Raw genomic sequence first — 22994 nt, 5'->3', positions numbered from 1 at the left:
AGCCAATGCTCTTGCAGTTTTGGGGCGATATGATCGCCAGATGTGTTGTAACCTAGCGCCGTATTTAGATTAACTCCTGGAAGAGGGTAAATCAGAGGTCAAAAAGTTCCTCCTGGAAGGGGGAGCGGATCTCCGCTGAGGTTATCGACTGTGCTATGGACATTACCACTACGTTTAGGTTACTAGCAAGTGCGGCTGTCTTGTGTCGACAGGGCTGGCTCAGAGCTACATCCTTCCCATCAGTGGTCCAGAACAAAATCATTGTCCTCCCTTTTGATGTGGAGGCCCTTTTCGGAAAACATGTTCATGAGGCACTTCTGGCTATCATGACGGACACTGACACTGCCAAACTATTAAGGACGTTTCAGTACCTGAAGGTTCCCTTTAGGGGAGCTCAATGAAGTGGTCTTCCATTGCACAGGAGAGGTTATCAGCAATATCTGTATCCCTCTTACACCTCTTCCTCTCAGCCCTACCATCCTCAATACGCTCAATGTCAGCCACCACCAGCACAATACAACAGACCTACCCCAAGAGGTAGAGAAGGGCAACAGGAAAGGGATTTGCCTCAAAACCAATGACAACCTTCAGGCTCCAGCTATATCTTCCTTCACTGGCCATTTAGGGGGTTAAAAATCAGAACATCACCACCACTGGCAAAAAATAACAATGTACCAATGGTCCTCAACCTTATTCGATATGGCGGTACTCTAGAATTTCTTCAGGTTCCACCCCATACTCCACCTCAACCAGCTTTTGTAAAACATCTACGCCTCCTGCTTTTAGAGATCCTTACAGTGCTGGAGAAAGGAGCAATAGAACCAGTTCCTGTATCACAGAGAGGAAATGGGTTCTACTCCTGTTTCTTTTAGGTCCCCAAAAATTTCAAACAATGGCGACCTATTCTTGAGTTGAGGACACCCCAACACCTACCTCAAAAAGCAGTCCTTTTGCATGGTCACTTTGTAGGAGATTCTGTTGCTCTTGAAACCAGGGGATTCCATGTGCACCCTCGACCTTTAAGATGCATACTTTCATGCTTTCACATCCCCATCCATGTCTCTCACAGAAATCTGCGATTCATTATAGCCGGGAGCCATTATCAATTCAGAGTCCTTCCGTTTTGCCTAAAGTCTGCACCGAGAATATTCACAAAATGCTTGGCTCTGGTAGCAGCTTTCCTAAGAAAATCAACAACATCAAGTGTTCCCCTATTTAGGTGACTGGCTGATCTAGGTGTAATCCATCTCCGCAGCTCAGACATCCACAGCAGCTTGCATAAGACTGTTCGGCAGAATAGGCTTTACCCTGAATCCAGAAAAATCTATCTGGCATCCTTCTAAAACTACACCTTCTTAGGGGCTACACCCGACACAGCTCTCAACAAGGCTTTCCCCTCAGTCAAAAGACAATTCAAACTGATATCTCTAGCTCAGCTAATCCAAAAAAGAAAGTCTCTTTCAGTTTGCCGTTACAAATCTCTCCTAGGGATGATGTCATCCTGCATCCCTCCTATTCCATTCTTTTGTCTAAGAATGCGTCCTCTCCAGAATGAGCTAGACAAGTGGAGGGAGTTTTTGACGATCTGATAACGATCATACCAAATATGGTTCAAGCTATCTTCTGGTGGACCCAATGCAGAAATATCTCAATTGGTCTGTTTTTTCTGACCACTCCCTTTCCGCTCATTAGTATAAACAATGCCTCCCTAGACGTATGGGAAGCATTTCTCCAGGGTCTACAAGTCACAAGTCAACGTCCGATGGCAACAACAACATCAGCACCTCCATATCAATCTATTGGAAGTCAAAGCAGTGTATCTGGCCTTACAGGCGTTTCTACCAAATGTACTGGTTTCAGCAGTTCTTGTCCAGACGAACAACACGACCATGATGCACTACATCAACAAACAATGCAGCACCAGATCTCACCTTCTCTCTCAAGGGGCGCAATGCATCTGGGAATGGGCAACTGGCAACAGAGTAACACTAAAGGCAGAAAACACCTTCCCAGCAACCAGAACACAACAGCAGATACTCTCGGCAGGCTAAAGTCGTCATGTCACAAATGGGAGTTGGATTAGACAATTCTCAATGAAATTTTTCTCAATTGGGGCAAGCCAAGTCTTGCTCTTTTTGCAACCCCAGAGAACACAAAATGATGGTTCTTTGCAAGTTGGTATCACCATCATGAATCATGGGAGAATGCGTTTTTGATGGCATGGTCAGGCATCTTTGCCCACGCCTTTCCTCCAATTCCTCTTCTGCCAAGGTTAATGAAGATGAGAGCAGAAGTCTGGAGAATCATCTTCATAGCCCATCTTGCCGCACCAGCATTAGTACACAGAACTCATCCTACTTTCGTAGAGGCATCACATTCTGTTGGATCCCTTTCCATCTCTTTTAACGATGTTCCAGGGCCAAGTGTTGAATCCGGATCCCAATTCGCTCCATTTAGCAGCCTGACTCCTGAGCACCATGAATTTTGCCACTTTAACCTCATGTATGAATGTAGAAAGATACTCTTCAATGCCCGAGTGCAGAGCACTAACATGACCTTCCGACTAAAGTGGAAGCATTTTTGGGTTTGGTGCCAAGAATCTAACGTACACTCTTTCTCCTTTTCACCTCCTGAAATTCTTCCTTACCTCCTTTTGTTAGCAAATTCTAGGTTGGCCCATGCCTCCATTAAAGTCCATGTAGTGGCTATATCTCGTTTTAGGAGGTCTTCTACCTTACCTTCGTTATGGTCAGCTAGAATTGTCAAGCAATTCCTCAAAGTACTGTTTAGAGGTTTGCCACCAGTCAGATCTCCACCGGTCTGGCAGCTCAACATAGTCCTTTGACAACTCATGAAATACCTGTTCAATCCTATTTACAAAGCTGATCTCAAATTCATTTAACAGAAAGTAACCATGCCTCTGGCATTGACATTGGCCAGACGGGTTGGCAAAATTCAAGCCCTTACCATCTAAGAACCTTTTCTACACTTTAAGGATGATACAGTTGATCTGCGCACCAACTTTAAGTTCATTCCTAAAGTTCCTTTGGGTTTTCACTTAAATGAACCTTTCATCCTCAAAACATTCTTTCCAGACCCCGCAACGCCAGCGGAAATGGCTCTTCATTCGCTGGATATAAAAAGATACTTAAAATTTTATCTTCAGAAAACTAAGAGGTTTTGTAGGTCTACTCAACTCTTAGCCTATAGTGCTCCAAGAAAGGGTTATACTCTATCCAAGCAGAGTATTGCGCTTTGGATTTCGAGTGCCATTTGAGATTGCCATCGAGCCTCAGAGAAGCCACTGCAGACACCAGTGTGCGTTCATTCTACTAAAGCCGTTTCAGCATCAACAACACTGTGTGCCTGCACACCAATCCAGGACATCTGTAGGGCAGCTACCTGGAAGAGCGCACATACCTACACCAGGCAAAAGTACTTGAAATCCACAATCCGCAACAACACATCAGTGGCTCAAGTGGTGCTAAACTATGCACTTTTGTTTCCTAATGATGTATTCTTGTATTGTGTATCCTTATTGCATATGAATAGATATTTGCCTTCTATTTTTTAGCATGCTATATCCATCAAAAGAAAAAAACCAAAGAAAAATTAAAGATGATTTAATCAATAATATAATGATAATAAAAGAACAAACACGTACAAACAAAAGATTTATTTGAACAATATGCTTTTAACTGCTATGTAATCTGATTCAAACATGTGAATCTATGAAATTTCCAATACTGGAGTAAAAAATATAAGTTACTTACCTGTAACTGTAGTTTTCCTGTATTGGAATCTTTCATAGATTCACATGCGACCCACCCTCCTCCCCTGAGAAGCTCACCTTTCTTGCTTTTCAGAAGTATGTTTCCTACATTTGTGCTTTCAAATATGAGGGGCTGGAACTTCTCTCGGGGGTTTTCTAGGAGGTAGGGCATTCTGATTGGTTGAAACCTATATTTGGTCTCTTTATTACAAAAAACAATGATAGGTTCCAAAACTAAGGGTCCTAAGGCCTTTCTCTATTTCCAGTTAACCTTGCATTGCTATTTTAATATACCGGGGACTCCCATCTCAATGACAGGGAATGATTCAAGCATGTAAATCTATGAATGATTCCAATACTGGAGAAGTACAGTTACAGGTAGGTAACTTATTTTCTTCTTTAATGAGCTCTACCTCATACATAGGCTAAGCTCATGTTTGGCCGAATAGTCCTCTTCAACCCTTTTCATGGGTGTGATCTGTCTCATCCTCCTATTCACTGTGAGTACTATTTTGGTATTTGATTCAGTAAGTCCAGAATTTGAGACTGTGAAATGGAGGCGATGGTGGAACTTTAGTTAGCATTGTTAACTTAGAGCGAGGCATCTTCAAATGAAACATTAACATTTACACTTATAACTATCCTCACTGCCCCTTCCTTGAGCTGACGTGTGTGTATATTGTATTGAATGGCTTCTCTGCTCTATTTGTAAACACATGCCTTTGATAACCATCCTTTGAATGTTGTATATGGGCTGCAAAGGAAAGCTTCTGGTAGTCATGTCATTCATTCCTGTCTTGACAAAAGCTGAAATTGATTGAAAACAGGTAGGGGGTTCTTTTTTCCAAGTCCTCATGTTGATTGGGTTAGGAGGAATGTTATTGATTTGACTATATAAATGTATCTTCTGTACAATGGCCAATCAAATCTTTGGGACACTTGTAGCAACTACTACAAATTATTATTTACAAACCATTTGGGGAGCTCTGGATGTTTCCTTGGTATTGCAGCAGAGTTGCATTCATACTTGATATATAAATGTGGCAACTTTGTTATTTTTCGTAGGTGGTCTCTCAGCAAATAAGCATGGTCGATCTCTCCTGCTATAGCCTTGAGGAGGTGCCTGAATATCTCTTCTATAGTCAGGATCTCATCTGTCTTAATTTACGGCACAATTTCCTGAAGTTAGATGGCCCCGGAGCCCTCAGCAATCTTTGCCGGTAAGTCCTGAAATTATCACATTCAACTGAGCAAATTAGTAAAGGCCACTTGGATTGGAGAAATTGAGTGCAATATTCTGAGGTGTGGGATATGTGAGTGTTTAATTTAATCTTTCCTGACAGTGTTAGAAAGTATGTAAGAGGGAGCTTTCTTTGCATTGGCCTATCTTTCAGGGCTTTTTTAGATTTGTCTTTGCTCATCACTAATGATATGTTTGTGTAGGTTTGCACAGTTGAAGAGTCTGAACCTGTCCCATAATCGGCTAGGAGCCTTTCCCACCCAGCTCTGTGAAATCTGCACTCTGACTGAGCTCAACCTATCTTGCAATGGACTCATCGAACTGCCCATTGAGATTGGAAATCTCCAAAGGTGAGTGCTCTGTCTTGCTAAGACAGCCCCTTTTAGAATGAGGGCTGTGGTGAAGAAGGTATGTTTTTGCGTTCAAGTTTGTGATAGGTACACCTGAGTTTAAATAAGTAGGTAGCACATAGTACCTTCTGTGTAGAATTGTAGAGTGAAGGCTCTGACTGCTTCATCTAATGTACTAGTTAATACAGCAATACAAATGTTTTTGCTCAAAACTATGGGAATTAGAATGATATAGGCACAATATAGTTGGAGAAGGTGACATATAGCTTATTATTGAGTGTGGATGATATCGGTCTTTGATGAGTTCTGCCTTCCGTTTCTTTCTGATTTTTCAGTAGAGTTGAAGCATTTCTGATGTTGATGGGGGTATTTTTCTAGTTCCTGGATGCACAGTTAGAGAAAGTCTGCCTTCTGTTTTTTTTTTCTTAAGTTTCTTGGTCTCTCTTCTGATGCTGATGCACCTCCTGATGAGCTGCTATCTGCCTGAAATGAGCGGTTACTTGGCTAGTTATGTTGGAGTATTATTAAATATCTTGTCTTAAGAGTAATAAAGCCTGGAGTGGGAGATACGGCAGTTTCTGCAGTGTAGGGGGATGTGGTTGAACGTGTGCAGGTCCTTGATAAGACGTGCTGCAGAGTGTTAAGTTACTTTCAAGGGTACTAATTTGGAGTTGGGGAGGGTGTTCAGTATTGCATTGCCACATCCTAAGTAGGAGCAGTCTATGACTTGCACTGTAGTTCTGAATTTGGTGTTGAGCAGGAAAGATATTGTTTCACTTTTTTTCAGGAAGATGAGCAGATACCAGGATGCCTATTTTTCCTGTCAATGTTTTCTTAGATGGATTAGTCTGTGTCACAGGTGACTTTAGACTGTGTGTCTGCTCAGGATGAAGCCACCCAGATTCATCTGTGATAGCCAGTCTGTGGTTGCTTGGTAGTGTTAAGGAACAGGCGGAATTCCATTTTGTCCGGTTGCGCTTTAGTTAGGCGCTCTGCATCCAATTATGGATTCTCTGAATGAGGGCTGAGGCGTTTTGGAGGTAAACATTTTTGTTGTCTGCATATTCAGGATTTTGGTGTTTTTGGCAGTGAGTATTTATTTATTTATAAAGCGCAACATTCATCCAAAAGGATATCACGGCGCTGGAAGAGCAAGATCCATGGTAAGGGTGAGGTGGTGTTAGATGCCACTGTGTCCGGAACTAAAACTTCGGGAACAAATGGGTTTTCAACTTTTTTCTAAATGACATATAGTCATCATTAAGACGTAATTCTAGCGGTAGTTCATTCCATTGAATTGCAGCCATGTGGGAGAAGGGTTCAATGTAGTGGTACACCACAGGAGTTTGGTAATTTTTGGGATGTTGAGGTTCTCATCTGGGCGAGCTGGTAGCTGTTTGCAAGATAGAAGGTGAGACATTGCAGGACTGTTAGAGTAACCCATGTAAGGTCAGGCTCACATGCTTCGAAACCCATGTGTGTCTCAATGCTTGGTGGTTAGCTGTGTTGAAGGCTATAAAGAAGTTGAGCAAGACCAGATGGTAGGGTTTTTCAGTTTTAATGGATTAATTTTTGACTGTTTGAAGAGCGTCAGTATCTGTGCTGTAGCCTAGTCTAAAGTCAGACTATTGTTACTTTTTAAGTTTATACTTTCTGATTTACTCTTCTGGATGTGCGATTACTTGGATTTATTGATGACTTGAAGGTGGGTGAGGAGGTGGTAGTTGGTAAGAACATCTGGATTCAAGCTTGCTCTCTTCAGCAGGTGGGCTGTAATCTGTTGTGTGTTAAGCGCACCCGTGAAGGTTTCTTGGCTGAGGGGAGAGCTAATAATGTTGAAGAGGGGTGTGAGGGCATCTCCGTTAAGGCATTTTACAATGGATGATTACAAAATCTCACCTTTGTAGGAAACATCCTTGTCTGAATTTAGAAAGTTGATGAGTTTAGTGAGCAACATTAGGGTGAATATTGTCCACTTTGAGTAATGTGGTTTTAAGGTAGTGTCACTGTCTGGTTCATATTGCTGATGTGGGATCTAGTTTTGTTGGTGAAGAAATAATTGATGGCATTGCATTTGTCAACAGATAGTGGTATTGGAACGTTTGGGAGACAGTTGATGCAGTGCTTGACAGACTTGAAGAGTGTTTTGCTATTTTTGGCTGCTTCAGTGATGGCGGTCTTGCAGAAGGTGGCTTTAGTGTTAGTGATGAGGGATTGAGGGATCTGTGTGTGGAGTACTTTGAGTTGGATGAGGTCCTCTTCTGTTGTCTGTGTATGGTGTGATGTTTGTTATACCATGGTGTTGAGGAATTGGGCTTGGTAGATTGTGGCATTAAGCATTTGCTGAGCGCCGACGCTGACAGAACTTCCCTGCAATCTCGATGATCTAGACCACCCATATGGGTGAGTGGTGTTATTTGGAGTTTTTGGACCAAAGAGTAGCTGAATGATCGTGGAATGCAGTGTTGTGAGAAAGATCTCAAACGTGGTCATTTTCGTAGTTTCCGAAGTGAATGCCATGATTTCAAAAATGAGTGGTGTTGAACCTTATAACAGGCACTTTCCAAGATGGTAATTCAAGAAATACTTTATTCGGTTCAATTTCCAAAACCACAAAAGTACAAAAACACACAAAATGGTCCACAAAACACCAGGCAGCATAATGACATAAAAATGCAATATAAAAAGAGTGGGAGTACCCAATTTTTAAAAAAATGCTAACACATGATGTGATGATTTAAAAACAGCAATATGTACATCCTTGTATCATTAAAAAAAAAAAAAAAAGAGCATAAGAGAATTTAATTTAAAACTTGGTTCAAGTTGCAGGAATTAATTGCAATAATTCATCTAAGACCAGGTAATCATTTTACTGAGTCTCACAGCTATGGTTAGAAATCTGGCTACATTGTAAATTTCCCATACATTTGATAATAATTGGAGATATAGTAAAGCTGGCTTAACTTGCCTAAACCCTTTCCCCTTTAACAGGGGTATGATAAACTTTTTCCTAATACCTCCAAAAGGATCACAGAAAAACAGGAAGTGTGCAGTATCCATGATTGAACAGCCATCGCATTTACACAACTCTAAATCAAGTGGCTTAGTCCAACCAGGACAACCAGAAATTAACAGGTGAATTTTGTCTAATCGGAACTTGGTTAAAAGGAATCTATGATTTGAATTATTAACAACCTTTAGGTAAAGTTCCAGATCATGTCCAGAGGATGCAATCAGTTGGTGAGTCCTGACAGATGGCTTTAACAGCTCCACACCTTCTCTGTCCATCCCTCGGTTCAACAAAAAAGTGTTTTTGACCTACTTCAGGTCACCTTTCACTAAGTTAGATGGTTCATTAAACAATTCAGGCCGACCTAACTTTACACATAATTGTTGTACATATTTCAACCAAGGGATCTTGTCCCAATGATCTAACCTTAGACAATCCTTAAAAATGTCATGATTCACTTCCAGATCCAGGTTAAGCCAGACTGAGATCCATTTTAATAGAGGGGCCTTAGCGATTCGATCTTCCAGATAATCCACGCCGCATTCCTGATGTACTATGAAGCCGGCCGTGGATCGTGGCAGGGAGAGAATCGTTTTAAGGAAGTTATCTTCCGTTACCTGAAGCATTTAAACTGGCCTAAAACCCCATAGGTCTGCGCCATACATGGCGATGGCGATACACTTAGCAGCATATACCTTTAAAACTGCCTCCAGGGGTTTCACCCCTAATTTACGTGAGAAGCCCAGCACTGCAGAAATAGAACGTGCCAGGGCATTTTTTTTCTCCAGCAATTGGGGGTGCACGTCGAACAATCATCAAATACAACCCCCAAATAGGGAAATCTGGAGACTCTTGTCAGCTTATGCCCATTGCATTGCAGTGTCATTACATTTTTCCTGGCCTTCCCTTTCTGGGCCACCACCATAACATGGGATTTGCCGTAGTTAATACTTAAATCAAAGTTTATCATAAAATCATCAAATGAATTCAACAGGCATTGAAGACCGTTCCCCCAACTGCGTCCAAGCCGCCCCTGGACACACCCATGGACCCTTCTCTTGCAACTCCTGCAAGTTCGACGGCAACAAAACCAGCTCCTCATCCACCCACACCAATCAGAGACCTGACACCAACCACCTACAATGCATCCTGCTCAACACCCGCTCGGTCCACAGGCACGCCATTGACCTCTGGAATCTACTAGACACCATCTCTCCGGACGTCGCCTTCCTAACAGAAACATGGATGAACGCCTCTTCAGCCCCAGACATCACCATTGCCATCCCGGAAGGCTATAAGATCATTCGCAAGGACCGTACCGGCCACACAGGAGGAGGCATTGCTATCGTCCATAAGAAATCCATTCGCATCTCAACCAGCTCAGACGCCAATCTCGCCAACTCTGAACACCTTCACTTCCAGATCCACACCGACCCCTAGGCCACACTCAGAGGCACCCTCCTCTACAGGCCACCAGGACCCCGCGCACAATTTAGTGAAGATATCACGGACTTCATCACTCCACACGCGCTCCCCTCCGAGGACTACATCCTTCTGGGAGACCTCAACTTTCACCTTGAAAAGAACAACGACCGCAACACCACCACCCTCTTAGACAACCTCGCAAACCTCGGACTTAAACAACTAGTCACCTCCTCCACCCACATCGCAGGTCACACACTCGACCCTATCTTCACCTCCAGCAAACATGTCTCCTTCAGCCACACCACAGCTCTCCTTTGGACTGACCACAGCTGCGTTCACTTCACCTACAACAAGCCCACATCCAACAACCACCCCCAACCTACTCTGCAAAGAAACTGGAACAAAATCACCATCGACCAGATCTCCTCATCGCTTCTTCAAAACCCCCCCGCCCACTCCTCAAACCCAGATCAAGCAGCCACCAACCTTACCCATTGGTTATCCAACAGCGCCGACATCCTAGCACCACTGAAAAAACGACAAATCAAACAAGGCAGCAAGAAGGCCTCCTGGTTCAACGATGATCTTAAGAAATCCAAAAAACTTTGTCGCTCCCTCGAGAAGGCCTGGAAAAAAGACCCTAACACCAGCACCAGGGACGCCTTCAAAAACGCCACCCGCATACACCACCAACTGATCCGGACTGCCAAGAAAGCCGCTTTCAAAGACCGTCTAGATAACAACGCCCACAACAGCAAGGAATTATTCAACATCGTCAAGGAATTTACCAACCCCTCAGCCAACTCCAACGACATCACCCCCTCTCAAGCCCTCTGCGACTCCCTAGCCTCATTCTTCCACAGCAAAATTGCCGACATCCACAACAGCTTCGACAACCAACCCGGAGACCAACCCACCCAATCCCCTGCTGGACCCCCACCCCCCCTGAACATCCTCAATGACTGGAAGCCAATCTCCACTGAGGACACCATCCGTCTGATGAACTCTATCCACTCAGGATCCCCCACAGACCCTTGCCCTCACCACATCTTTAACAAAGCAGACTCCATTATTGCACTGCACCGCACCTCCGAGATGTCATCAACTGCTCCCTCAACTCCGCCACCTTCCCGGAAAGCTGGAAACACGCAGAACTCAGCGCCCTCCTGAAGAAACCCACAGCTGACCCCACCGAACTCAAAAACTACTGCCCTATCTCACTCCTTCCCTTCCCGGCCAAAGTCATCGAGAAAGAGATCAACAACCAGCTCGCCGCTTTCCTCGAAACCAACAAATCCCTTGACTCCTCACAATCCGGCTTCCGAGCCAAACACAGCACTGAAACCGCCCTCATCGCAGCAACAGACGACATTCGAACTCTACTGGACAATAGAGACACAGTCGCCCTCATCCTCCTCGACCTCTCCGCAGCCTTCGACACAGTCTGTCATAGCACCCTTCTACAACGCCTCCGAAACGTCGGAATCCAAGGAAAAGCACTGGAATGGATCACCTCGTTCCTCTCAGGAAGAACCCAGAGAGTCCGCCTTCCACCATTCAAGTCTGAGGCCACTGAAGTCATCTGCGGCGTACCACAAGGATCATCACTCAGCCCCACCCTCTTCAACGTATACATGAGCCCCCTCGCGGCCATCGCTCGCCAACACAATCTCAACATCATCTCCTACGCGGATGACACTCAACTGATCCTATCACTCACCAGAGACCCTAACACGGCCAAAACCAACCTGCACGAAGGAATGAAAGAAGTACCCGATTGGATGAAGCACAGCCGTCTGAAACTGAACTCAGACAAAACAGAAGTCCTCATCCTAGGCACCTCCCCCTCCGCCTGGGATGACTCTTGGTGGCCAGAGGCCCTTGGAAAAGCACCCATCCCGACGGACCACGCACGGAACCTGGGCGTCATCCTGGATTCTTCACTCTCGATGAACAGACAAGTCAACGCCGTTTCTTCATCTTGCTTCAACATTCTTCGCATGCTCAAAAATACATTTTGTTGGATCCCCACCGAAACTAGAAAAACGGTCACCCACGCTCTGGTCACGAGCCGACTGGACTACGGAAACACCCTCTACGCCGGTACCACCGCAAAACTCCAGAAAAAACTCCAACGCATCCAGAACGCTTCAGCCAGACTCATACTAGACATCCCGCGTAAAGAACACATCTCTGGTCACCTGAAAAACCTCCACTGGCTCCCTGTCAATAAGAGGATTACTTTCCGGCTCCTAACCCACGCACACAAAGCACTATACGAAATCGGACCCGAATGCCTCAACACACGACTATCATTCTACACCCCCTCCCGCCAGCTACGATCCTCCAACCAAGCCCTGGCCACTGTACCTCGCATCAACAAAACCACCATGGGAGGTAGATCCTTCTCCTACCTAGCAGCTAAAACTTGGAACTCACTTCCCACTCACCTTCGCCTTACTCAGAACCACCTAGCATTCAGAAAGCAACTCAAAACGTGGATATTTGACAAGTAATTCCCCCACCCTTCTTCAAGCGCCTTGAGACCCTCTGGGTATGTAGCGCGCTATATAAATCTATTGACTTGACTTGACTTGATTGCGGTTCTAGCTAAGAGAGCAGCGTCGTCCGCATATAATAACGCGGGCAATAGGTACTTCCCGGCCTTCGGGATGTCCTTGTTCGCTGCTCCCAAAACACCACCCAGATCATTTATGTATAGTGTAAAAAGCAGGGGAGCTAAAATGCATCCCTGCCTTACACCATTGGTGATACTGATTTTACCCGTGCTGTTACCTTTTCTATCATAACGTACCGTAGCTGTTAGATCCCTATGAAGGTCCGCTAAGAAATGCACAATATTAGGATCTATTCCAATTTTAAGAAGCTGGCCCCATAACTTGGATCTGTTTACTCGATCAAATGCCGAGGACAGATCCATGAAGGCAATATACAGGGATCCTGGCTTCGCTATTGTGTATTTCCCTATAAGCAATTGCAGGTTCAGGCTTTGGTCTATGGTACACCCCTTTCTAAAACCATACTGTAAAGGAGATAGGGTATTGGTATCCTCTAGCCAGTCAGTAAGTTTACATAGGACCACCCTCCCTAGAACCTTTACCGCGGAATCAATAAGAGATATAGGGCGGTAATTACCAGGGTCACCCCTATCCCCTTTTTTATAGATAGGGACAATCACCGACTGGGACCATTTCTCTGGAATGCCTGTTTTTGAAATTCTATTAAAAACATTTGCTAAAACTTTGGACCAAAACGAAATGTTGACTTTAAAAAGGTCGGAGGGAACACCATCCAGCCCTGGAGCCTTGTTACTAGTCATTTTGCCAATAGCCACGGCCACCTCGCCCTCGTCTACAGTTAGGATGTAAGGCAGTCTGGAAAGGGTGGTCGAGGCCTCTGCCCCCAAAATCTCCTGTTCATAAACTGACTTAAAGTGCAAGTGCCATTTATCTTCCTGTATTCCACAATCCAGTTCATTGTTACTGGAGTTAGAAAAATAGGGTTGGTTGACCACAGCCCAGAACTTGGCGCTGCTTTTCAGCACATCAATTGATGTCAACTCAGCCCAAGCATCCTCTCCAATCTCGCGCCGCCTTCTATCAACGGCTGTCTTATATTCTTTCCTGAGAGTAGCCACAAGCAATCTATTCACTGGTTTGGATTTAAGGGCCACTTTGAGTTTATGGTTGGCTGCAGAACAGTGCTTATCAAACCAGCCTTCCTTCCCTTGCGCTTTACCTTTGCCCTGACGTGTCAGGTTGGAGACTATGTCGAGGCAAACCTTTTGGTACGCCTGCACCACTTCATTGTCCCCCGCCTGGTCATCCATACAAAGCTTTAGTTCCTCCTGACTACTACTACAAAGATTACAGAAAAACTCTTCTGGAACTATCTTGCACCACTTGATTCTACGGGCTTGATCAGTCAGCCGCAGGTCGCGTTTTTCTACCAAGTTCGACCTACTTTCCGTGATTACAATTACATTTTTGACCCTTAATACAACTGGGTTGTGGTCACTAAAATGAGACCGCACAACTGAATAACTAGTAATATGGCTTCCACAATTGCTACTTTAAAAAATGTAATCAATTACAGACCCGCTACCATGTCCTGTAAATGTAGGAATATCTTTATCGCACCCATAAGGTAGCATTAACCCATTTTCGGCCAGCAAAGTTTCCAAGTAAATGCCCTTATCTGAGTGCTCAAAATGAATATTCTCCTCATCCGGAGGGCCAAATAAAACATTAGAAGGACATTTCTCTTGACAACTATGAACATTAAAATCCCCCATTAACACAATAGTACATTCAGACTCTGATGACTCTTTAAATTTAAGAAGAAAAGAGTTTAACATCATCAGATTACTAATCGGATGGGCCCTGTCAAAAGAATTATAAAAATTCACTACCAGGACATTATGAGAGCCCTTACGGGTAATTTGGACTGCGAGGCAGTAGGGGCAACCAGTAACTATTTCTTTGTAAGTACCCGGAATTTTAGCAGATACCAGAGTAACCAAGCCGCCTCGTGCTCGCCCCCGAGTAGAGGTGACAGCTGGGAGAAAAAAAGTAGTAAAGCCATCAACTGCGAGCGTATTTTGTGTGTCTTAGTGTTGGACTTGGCCCTTAAGGCAGGTTCACCCCTAATCTTTTTGCTTTAGATCTGTGATCTGTGTGGATGATTTTCTGGTCTGTGCGCACTTTTTCCCTGTGTCCCAGAGTAAAGTGCGTGCATGTAGTTAGGCTGGCCTGCTCTCCCATAGGAATGCATGGGGAATGTCTGTGTCCCTAGTAGTTCCTGATGCGTGGGGAGTGCATGCTCGAATTTGGTATGTGCGAGCTCGTGAGAATGAATGCTTCGCAATGGTGTATGTGGCATGTGTGTGTCATGTGTAGAAATGCCACTTCTAGGAGTTGGCATATTAATGTAAAATATGCCTGCCGTGTGATTGGCTGGAGCTGGCTGGTGAGCCTGGCTCCAGGAAGGCTGGATGGGTCTGCCCGGTGGTGAGTGTGAGATTAGCATGTTGATGGCTTGGGAGGAGTGCACCTGGTCCCTGATGGGCCTGAACTTTCCCCACACAATGCTGGCTCCACCCCCTGTAGTGCGACTGATGTCCCTAGCCCTGCCAGTGAATGAAATGGGTGGTTGAGCCATCAAGGGTGCTTCAAAACCAGCTGCGACTGGTTTTCCCCAACCCTGCACCTACAGACAAAGGGATTTTACAGTATAAGAAGGGGCTGTGTCCCCATACAATTTGTCCTTGGTTCTGCTTGTGGATCCTTGCCAGAGGGGGGTGCTGCTGCTGGGGCCAGGAGGACCGCCACTTGGACTGTCTCCCTGCCTGGAGACCCAGTGTGCTGGCTCTGGCCCTGCCTTGCCCCTCTGCCTGCCTCCAGACCCTGCTGGAGCTTTTGCTTTTTGCCAGAGCGCCTGGAAGCGCTTTATTTCTCCCCTCAGCGCAGGGAGCGCTTTGCTTATATTTCTAGCGCTGGGAGCGCTTTATTCAGCCCCTAAGCGCTTGGGAGCGCTTTTTGTGCAGCCGGTGCCCACCCGGCATCTGCCCGTTTTATTTTGCCGATTTGCGGCATAGCGAGTGCCCACCTCGCTTTATAATTTTATTTAAAGGCCGGTGCCCACCCGGCATTGCCCCGTACTTGGATATTTTAATTATCACGAGGGAGCCCACTCCTCGGATACTGAGAGCCCGCCTGTCTGCCTAAAACGGGCCGCCGCGCTGCCCGCGACGACCCGGAAGCATTGGGCCAGCTGACCAATCGCAGCGCAGCCCGAGACAGGAAACCCGGAAGTCCCACCCCCGCAGCAGAGAAGCAGCCGGCGTGTCCTGCCCGAGGCTCCCGATCGAAGGGAGAGCCCCGGGACGAGAGAAGAGGAGCCGCCGCAGCCCCCGACCGCCGGTGAGTGTGCAGTGGGGCCGAGGGAGAGCGAGGGAAGGGAGGAGGGCGTCTGGGCACATTGTCGGTGCCCGCCCCTCCCCTTCCGTGTGCGGGCCGGGCCTGAGAGCGGCCCAAGTGAGTAGAGCCGCCTGAGGCTCTGGGGGCATTATCTGTTTCTGAGTCCCCCGTGAGGGACTCCAACGATCCTGGGGGCATTGTTTGATTCCTGAGTCCCCCGTGAGGGACTCCAACGACCGCCCTGATTGCAGTTACGAGCCCCGAGGCTCGAGGGGGCAGTTGTTTTACAAGCCCAGAGAGGCTCCTTGGCCACATCTATTCTTTGAGCCCACGAGGCTCCCGGCCACATTGATTTAGAGCCGTGAGAGAGGCTCTGGGGGCATTTCATTTGTTTAGAGCGCTGAAGCTCTTAGGTGCCAGTCACCTGTGTTCTTGAGCCCACGTGGCTCCAACGTTTGCCCAGCTGTAATTCACAACTGTCCAGCACTTAGTGGACAGTTGCTACGTTTAGGCTTGTGGTTTGTGCTGCCTGCGCAGACCCCCTGACATTGAGACTCAGGGCATTCAGCCCCTTGCGAGGCCAGTTGGCCTGAGGGACAAGTTCTAGTGTTGTGCTACATGCACCCTGCGCATTGTAATTTCCTGATGTATGTGATTCTTGCGCAAATGTTCTAACCTGCACGTCTGAATGTGTTTAATGCCTCATGTGCAATTGTTTATGTCCCATTACCTTTGCTAAAAGTGACCTGCTTAGGTATTTTATGTTTATCCCCTTTGCTAAAAGTGACCTGCTTAGAGGATTGTTTATGTCTGCTTACCTTTGCTAAAAGTGACCTGCTTAGGTATTTTATGTTTATCTCCTTTGCTGAATGTGACCTGCTTAGGTGATTGTTTAGGTTTCCTTTCCTTTGCTAAAAGTGACCTGCTTAGGTGATGGTATTCCTTCCTTAGGTCCTGATGATAAGGTCCTAGATCCCTGCATGATTTTCCTACAGTGTTTAGGGTTGCGTAGGAGGTATTTACTCTTTTCCAGTGATTACTGGTTGTGTGCTACATGTACTATTTTGGTGCTAGTCATTATATGTTTATGTGCTAAGTGTATACCTACAAGTATTATTTCTAACAAGTGCCTACCCCTGACAGTGGTCCATGTGGCCCTGTCCTGTACATAATCCCTTGTAAATTCTGCCTGTGCCTGTTGGCACATTGTAAAGTTTGTGTGTTATCTAATGTGTTTTTACTATAATACAAAGGCTATTTTTTTATATAACCTTGTGTGGAGTTTCCTTTGTGGTGGGCCTTGGGTGTTTTTGCTGGGGTGCGTGCGCAAATACTTAACTCATACCGCCTCCAAGTTTAGCCTTGCTGCTCGCGCCACGTTACCTAGAGGGTGAGCAGGGGTTATCTTGGCGTGTAACTCCCTTGCCCTGACTTAGGAGTGGTGGTCTCTGACTGACTTTGGCGTGAGCCCTGGCCAGCCAGGGATCCCGTTTCTAACATTGGCGGCAAGCAGTGAGGATAAGGATTTGTGTTTGCGCTATTCCACAGTGGCGACAGGCCGCACTTCAAAGCTCTACATTTTTAGATAACCACATTTTGGGGATTATTGTTTTTTAGGTGAAGATCAGTGTTGCTTCTCCTGAAAGGTGTCATTTTGTATTTTGTCCAGTACCTTGTTCCCCGCCCTGCTCCCAGAGTTTGGTACCTGTGTCGCTTGTGGTCAGGTTGAGAAAATCAGGGGTGGTAGAAACTGCCTTACCAGTCCGAGGGGAGGGTTGTGTGTGAATGAGTGTTGTGTTACCCTGGACAGAGGAGTGCAAGTTCTCTGAGATAGGAATCTTGCTGAATTTTGTTAATTGTATTCTCCTGTTTAGCTCAGACCCCCAGGTTCCCTGTGTCAAACTTTTCTTGAGAACGCCCGCCAAACTGGAGCCAGTTTTTGATCTCTGTGGTCTTTTTAGGTACAGTAGATTAGAGCTGGTCAGATTCTGTGAAAAGGGAGGCATAGAGGTGAGTGAGTTGGTTACTCAGTCCCAGCTTAGGGACAGCCTGATCCTATGGCAAAAGGATCAGTGGGATCTTGAGCACAGTGAGAGAGATAGGGCCCGGGCCGCACGCCATGAGGGTGGTGAGTCTGTGGGGAGCCCTGAAGATTCTGATGAAGAATGTGAGTTGTATGAGGATGACAGTGGATGGATGTCAGCAGATAGTGAGGACCCCATAGATAGGGAGTCCCTTGCTGGGTCCAGTGTCAGTACCAGCGCCCCATCCCTTTCCCTGTCCCCAGAGGAGTGGTTGGATAGGAAGGAAGAGAGGGAGTATCAGCTAGCGATGGAACAGCTCAGGTTGGAGCATGCCAAGCTAGAGGCTGAGAGGGCCTTGTTCAGGGAGAAGGTAGCCCTAGAGAGTAGGTTACCCCCTGAGTGCAGTTGTAATTGTCTGGATTCCCCAGGGAGGGTGGAGTCCAGTGGTGGCAGCTTTTTAAGTGTCAGTGTAGACAGTCCCACTCCCAGTTCCCCGAGTATGGTTCCTGTTTCCCCAGAGGAGGAGAATAGGTTGAGGTTTAAGAACCTTAGGAAACTGTCTCACCAGTCCTGGGAGGAGTTTGTGGATGAATGCCAAGGTGCACTGTCTGATTGGTTAGAGGTTCACATGGGAGCTGAGTTTGCCAAGCTTTTTGATCTGGTTCTAAGGGAGCAGGTGCTCCATAGTAACCCCACAGAAACCTCCGCTCGGAAAACGAACATCTGGCCACAGACCCAAGATTCAAGAAGGCGCGTACCGGTGGACGCCGATTCTCGGTTAAGGCCTCCTCCACATGGAACGCACTCCCTCGTCTGCTGCGTCTGGAACCTAACCACACGCTGTTCCGCAAAAGACTCAAAACCCTCCTTTTCCCTAAATAGTACCTGGTTCTCGCCTGTCCTGGATTTTGCAGTATTATAGCGCGGGGATGCCTTCGGGTCACCAGGCGCTTTACAAATCTCAAAATAAATAAATAAATAGTTGTTTGCCAGAGTTGCGCCAACACCTGTTGGAATTTGGGTTGACTGATCCAGACACCCTTGCAGAGGAAGCAGACCGATGGGAAGGTGCAAGAGGTTCTTTAGCGTCACTAGTGAGTGATTCCAACAATAGTGGGTCAGGTTTTCTTCAACCCAGTGTGGTGGAGGAGGGTGAGAGTAGCCCAGCTAGGTCCCAGTATAGTGAGGAGGGTGTAGGGGCTTACTGCCTGTCTCAGTGGAGCGGGAGTGAGTGTGAGACCGAGAGTCCCCAGATGCCCGAAGCCCTGCCTCAGAGCCTGGATAGTTTCTTTAGGGAACACCAGGGTGGGGACCTAAGCTTACCTGTTAGTTCACTTGAGGGAGATCTCTTAGTGTGTGGAGGACCTGGAGCATCTGTAAGCGGAGCTTCCATGGTTGTAGAGTCTGGCAGTACTGCTCCAGTAGGGAGAGTACAGAAGTCCAGTGAAAGGAGTGATTGGGGGATAGGATGTGAGTCCCCAGAAGAATTTATTAAAAAGTCTGGTTGACACATATTCAATGGTGTCTTAAAGCAGGTACGTCTTTCAATATGCACAGCCTGTAATTGGTTATCTTGCCGCACCAATGGGTTTTACGCCTGATGTTAACATTCAGGCTGTCCTTCCCTGCACCTTCTCAAGTGGTGTCTGGGTACCGGTTAAGGACTGCAATGTCCCTTGGCAGCCTGAATAAGGACAATGCTATCTCCTTTTCTTTAAGCGCTGTTAGCCACACTGTTAGTTTTGGGGATATTTTCACTTCTATCTTCTCCCAACCTTCAAATTTTAGAGTCTTGGCGAACCTGCTTGTGACGGCGTCCTGCTTCCACCGCAACTCTGAAATGTACTTGTTTATTATTTAATTTGTAATTTTGAAAGTATATGACTTCAAATTGTGTGTGACTCTGAGATAGACACCGTAAACCGGAATTGTTAGATAGCATACATAAGATTGTACCAGAGCACCCAATCAAAGTATATATTGAATGCAATTTTAAAATATGGTTTTATTGAGTATAAATGTTTTCCTATGAAAATAAATTTTGAGAGTAACAAAAAGGATATTCTAGTGTGGAGTACTAATATTTGTCTAGTGTCACAGTTACAAATCAAATGTCATTGATCTAAATATGTAGGCCTCATGGTCACTAACTAAAAGAGTAATACACAGAAAGGAATTATTTTTGATAAGTATCTGATACCCAGTCCTTTCTGGTCCCTGGGAAACTCTCTCTTTTGGAGATTGATATTTCCGTTACCCCAGTCAAAATCACTACATAAGGGCAGGCATCTGGGGGGAGGTGAATATTTCTTCGAGCCTCCACCTTCTCTCTTGAGACCGAATCTAGATTTGGGGTCGAGGGTATAGGATCTTTAAATTTAACTTGAGGAGTTGTCTTAGGCTTAGCAGGATTGGATATTTGTTTAGGGTCGGGGGTCTTAGCTTTTGCACCTCCTGAATTTGGGGTGTTAGTCGGGTTCTTTGGCACAATGTTTTTACCCAGGGTGACATTTTTATCGGCCAAGGGTTGCTTATTTACTGTAGTCACCGCATGGGAAGCCATGTTATTTAGACTAAAACTAGGGGCACTTATATCCTTATGGATGTTTTTCAGCACTGTTTCTAAACAGCGTAGCCTTACCTCTATAGGTTCGAGAAGGGTCTTTAACATTTCGAAAATATTATTATTCATCATATTTATCCCACTTCCATCTTGCCGAATTTCAGCCAAGTTGTTCTCTTCACCACTTGCTTCCAAAATCTCCTCCAAGCTACTGTCTACCATAGTATCATCTGGGAGGCTTAATGATAAGCCAACAGTAGCCCGGTGAGCCCCCTCTTTGTCTTCGACACCTACTGTCGGGTCCCTACTCACAGGCACAGGATCTAAGATGGTTGCATCCTGATTATGGCTGTTTTTAACTTTCCTGGCTTTGCGAGTGGTCGATTTATTGACCTTATTTTTGGGAATTGCCCCCTCTTTCAACCCTCTTTGATTGATATCAGAGGCCGGTCGGCTATTCGCCCTCGCTGTGGCCAAATCACTATCCGGACCGCCCTCTAAGAACAGGATGGGGTTAGGGGGTGCCTCAAGGCCCTGTTGGGAACTTGGTACATGATGATCCCCATCATTATCTAAACTGGTCAGGGTGTTTGGACAAGTCATGGTATTAGGCGTACGTGCCTGAGCAATGAGGCCTAAGGAAGATCTTTTAGCCATGGCCAAATCTTGGGACACCCTTCTGTCCATTAAGACAATCCCTTCGTCAATTAAGGCATTTGTACGAACAATAAAATCATCACGGGTGCCAGCCAACTTTTTTACCCCCCCTGCAGCCATATTTCTGGTCTCTCGACAATCCATGACAAAGCTTGCTCCTAGTATAGCAGTTGATAATGACAACACAATATTAACAATCCCTAGGCATTTAAGAGTAAACCACAAAGACAGGGACAAACAAAATACGAACCCCCCTGTTAATATGACGTTTTAAAAGTGTACTACTATATACTGCACCTCTTCTTACAGTTCAGGTGTCCGGTAGTCAATAAGTTGATATAAATCGAGCAGGGTGTGTGGCCCAGTCCAGGCTCCTCAGGCCTCTGAGGGCCATAGAGGGCCCGCCCTTTGTCCGAGCTTAGCCCCGCGCTTGGTCCCGTTCGTGTCCCGCTTCGCGGAGGGGGTGTTGGTATTTTATGCGCCTCCGGGCGCCTGCTTTCGCGTCACTGTGCGCGCCCCCGCAAAGGCTCCTGGGGTTTGAAGTCCCCCCGCTCTGCGGCCGCGTTGATGGTGGAAAGCGGCGGCGGGGGGGACTCGGCTCCTGCTCCTGCTGCCTAAACGGGATCGCTGCTAGGCTCTGTTTCTCCTTTCTCCAGGTAGCGTTTCCTCTGGCTACAATTTCAGCGTTTGTTTGGGCTTGTGAGAAAGATCTCAAACTTGGTCATTTTCGTAGTTTCCGAAGTGAATGCCATGATTTCAAAAATGAGTGGTGTTGAACCTTATAACAGGCACTTTCCAAGATGGTAAGTCCTTAATATGTTGTGAAAGTATTCCAAACCAAATGAAGTAAGACTGTTTTCCTTTAATGTCAGTTCCTGTTAGGCCATATGTAAGGGATAACTAAGTGAAAGATGTGTAGTAACGCATTGGTTCTCCAATTTTCCACCATGTTTTCCATTCTCTTGCTTTTGTTTTTATCTCTGATTTCTGCTGGAGCTCTAAATGTTTTTTCAGGGTTGTATATTAAATTTCATGTGTTGGCGTGTCTTTGGGTTACAGAGAATTGGAAAGGTTGCAGAGTTCACCTTAGTTAGCGCCCCTTTTGAAGTCTTTCAAAGAGTGGATATTTGTTTTTCTCTTTAGGTTGACCTTGGTGCAAAGATGTGGGGTGAAGGATAGAATAAGGGGTGGCAAAGGGGTCTGTCTAGTCCAATAGTAGTGGGAGGTTGAAGTGAATTCAAGATGAAATTGGATGAGGTCATGAGGGTTGTATTTGGAGTGGGTTGGTTTTTTGATTTGATCGAATGATGCTGTGATGCTAAGACGGGGAAGTGACAGATGCGAAGCAAAAAGGACTTGGGTGTTGCTGGGTCACTAATGCTTCCCTGTGTTCCCTTGCCTTTTCTCTGCTACGAATATTTACTCCCAAATTACAGTATTATATCAGATTTTAAAAAGGTTAGCACAAGCTTTTGTTCACAGTATTTATAGGATATTCGTCCCAAGGATTGTTACTACGGTTTCAGGTAATTTTCTTTACAAACTTGTAAAATGTATACGGGGGCAGGGCAGAGTGTTGGGTGTGTAGGCGCAATAGTTTCAATTCCTCAAATCCACTTGCTTGTAGCAGAAAGCACTCACTCTGGGTGTCTTTCTCAGTCCGTGTTTATTGTCTCAAAATAACACACATCTTGCTGATGTGTTGGGGCTAAAACCAACCTTGCTTATGGTAGAACAAGGGCCCTGTTCGAGACAGCCATATACCTGCAAGTGTAGTAAAACATACAGGACTAGTGAGTAAGCACAGTGGGTGGGATTTGTAGTGTTAAGTTAAAATTTACTTTTTTGTTCACATTAGTTTAGTCTTATTCGTTTCGATTATTTTATGTGATAAATTGTATGGGTCTTGCCTCTGCTGGTTATCATTTTTGAGGTTTTGTAACATTATTCTCCATATTTCCTTTTGTTTGGTAGAGGACGCTGTGGCCATTCATTAATAACACTGGGTAACGGT

The 22994-nt window shown here is 45.7% G+C and overlaps 1 protein-coding gene across 1 annotated transcript in view; it reads left to right on the top strand.

Annotated features, from left to right (window-relative positions):
- Positions 1-22994, top strand: part of PHLPP2 (PH domain and leucine rich repeat protein phosphatase 2) — a 631402-nt gene that overhangs the window by 281729 nt on the left and 326679 nt on the right. The window contains exons 6-7 of the mRNA XM_086945488.1: positions 4838-4992; positions 5216-5362. Of these exons, the coding sequence (XP_086801614.1) occupies positions 4838-4992; positions 5216-5362 (302 nt within the window). The remainder of the gene's footprint in view (positions 1-4837; positions 4993-5215; positions 5363-22994) is intronic.

The sequence above is a fragment of the Lissotriton vulgaris genome, chromosome 12 (genome assembly GCF_964263255.1).
Source record: "Lissotriton vulgaris chromosome 12, aLisVul1.2, whole genome shotgun sequence".
NCBI classification, from domain to species: Eukaryota; Metazoa; Chordata; class Amphibia; order Caudata; family Salamandridae; genus Lissotriton; species Lissotriton vulgaris.
The sequence above is the reverse complement of the archived record's forward strand: the minus strand, read 5'-3'. Positions and strand labels throughout refer to the sequence as shown.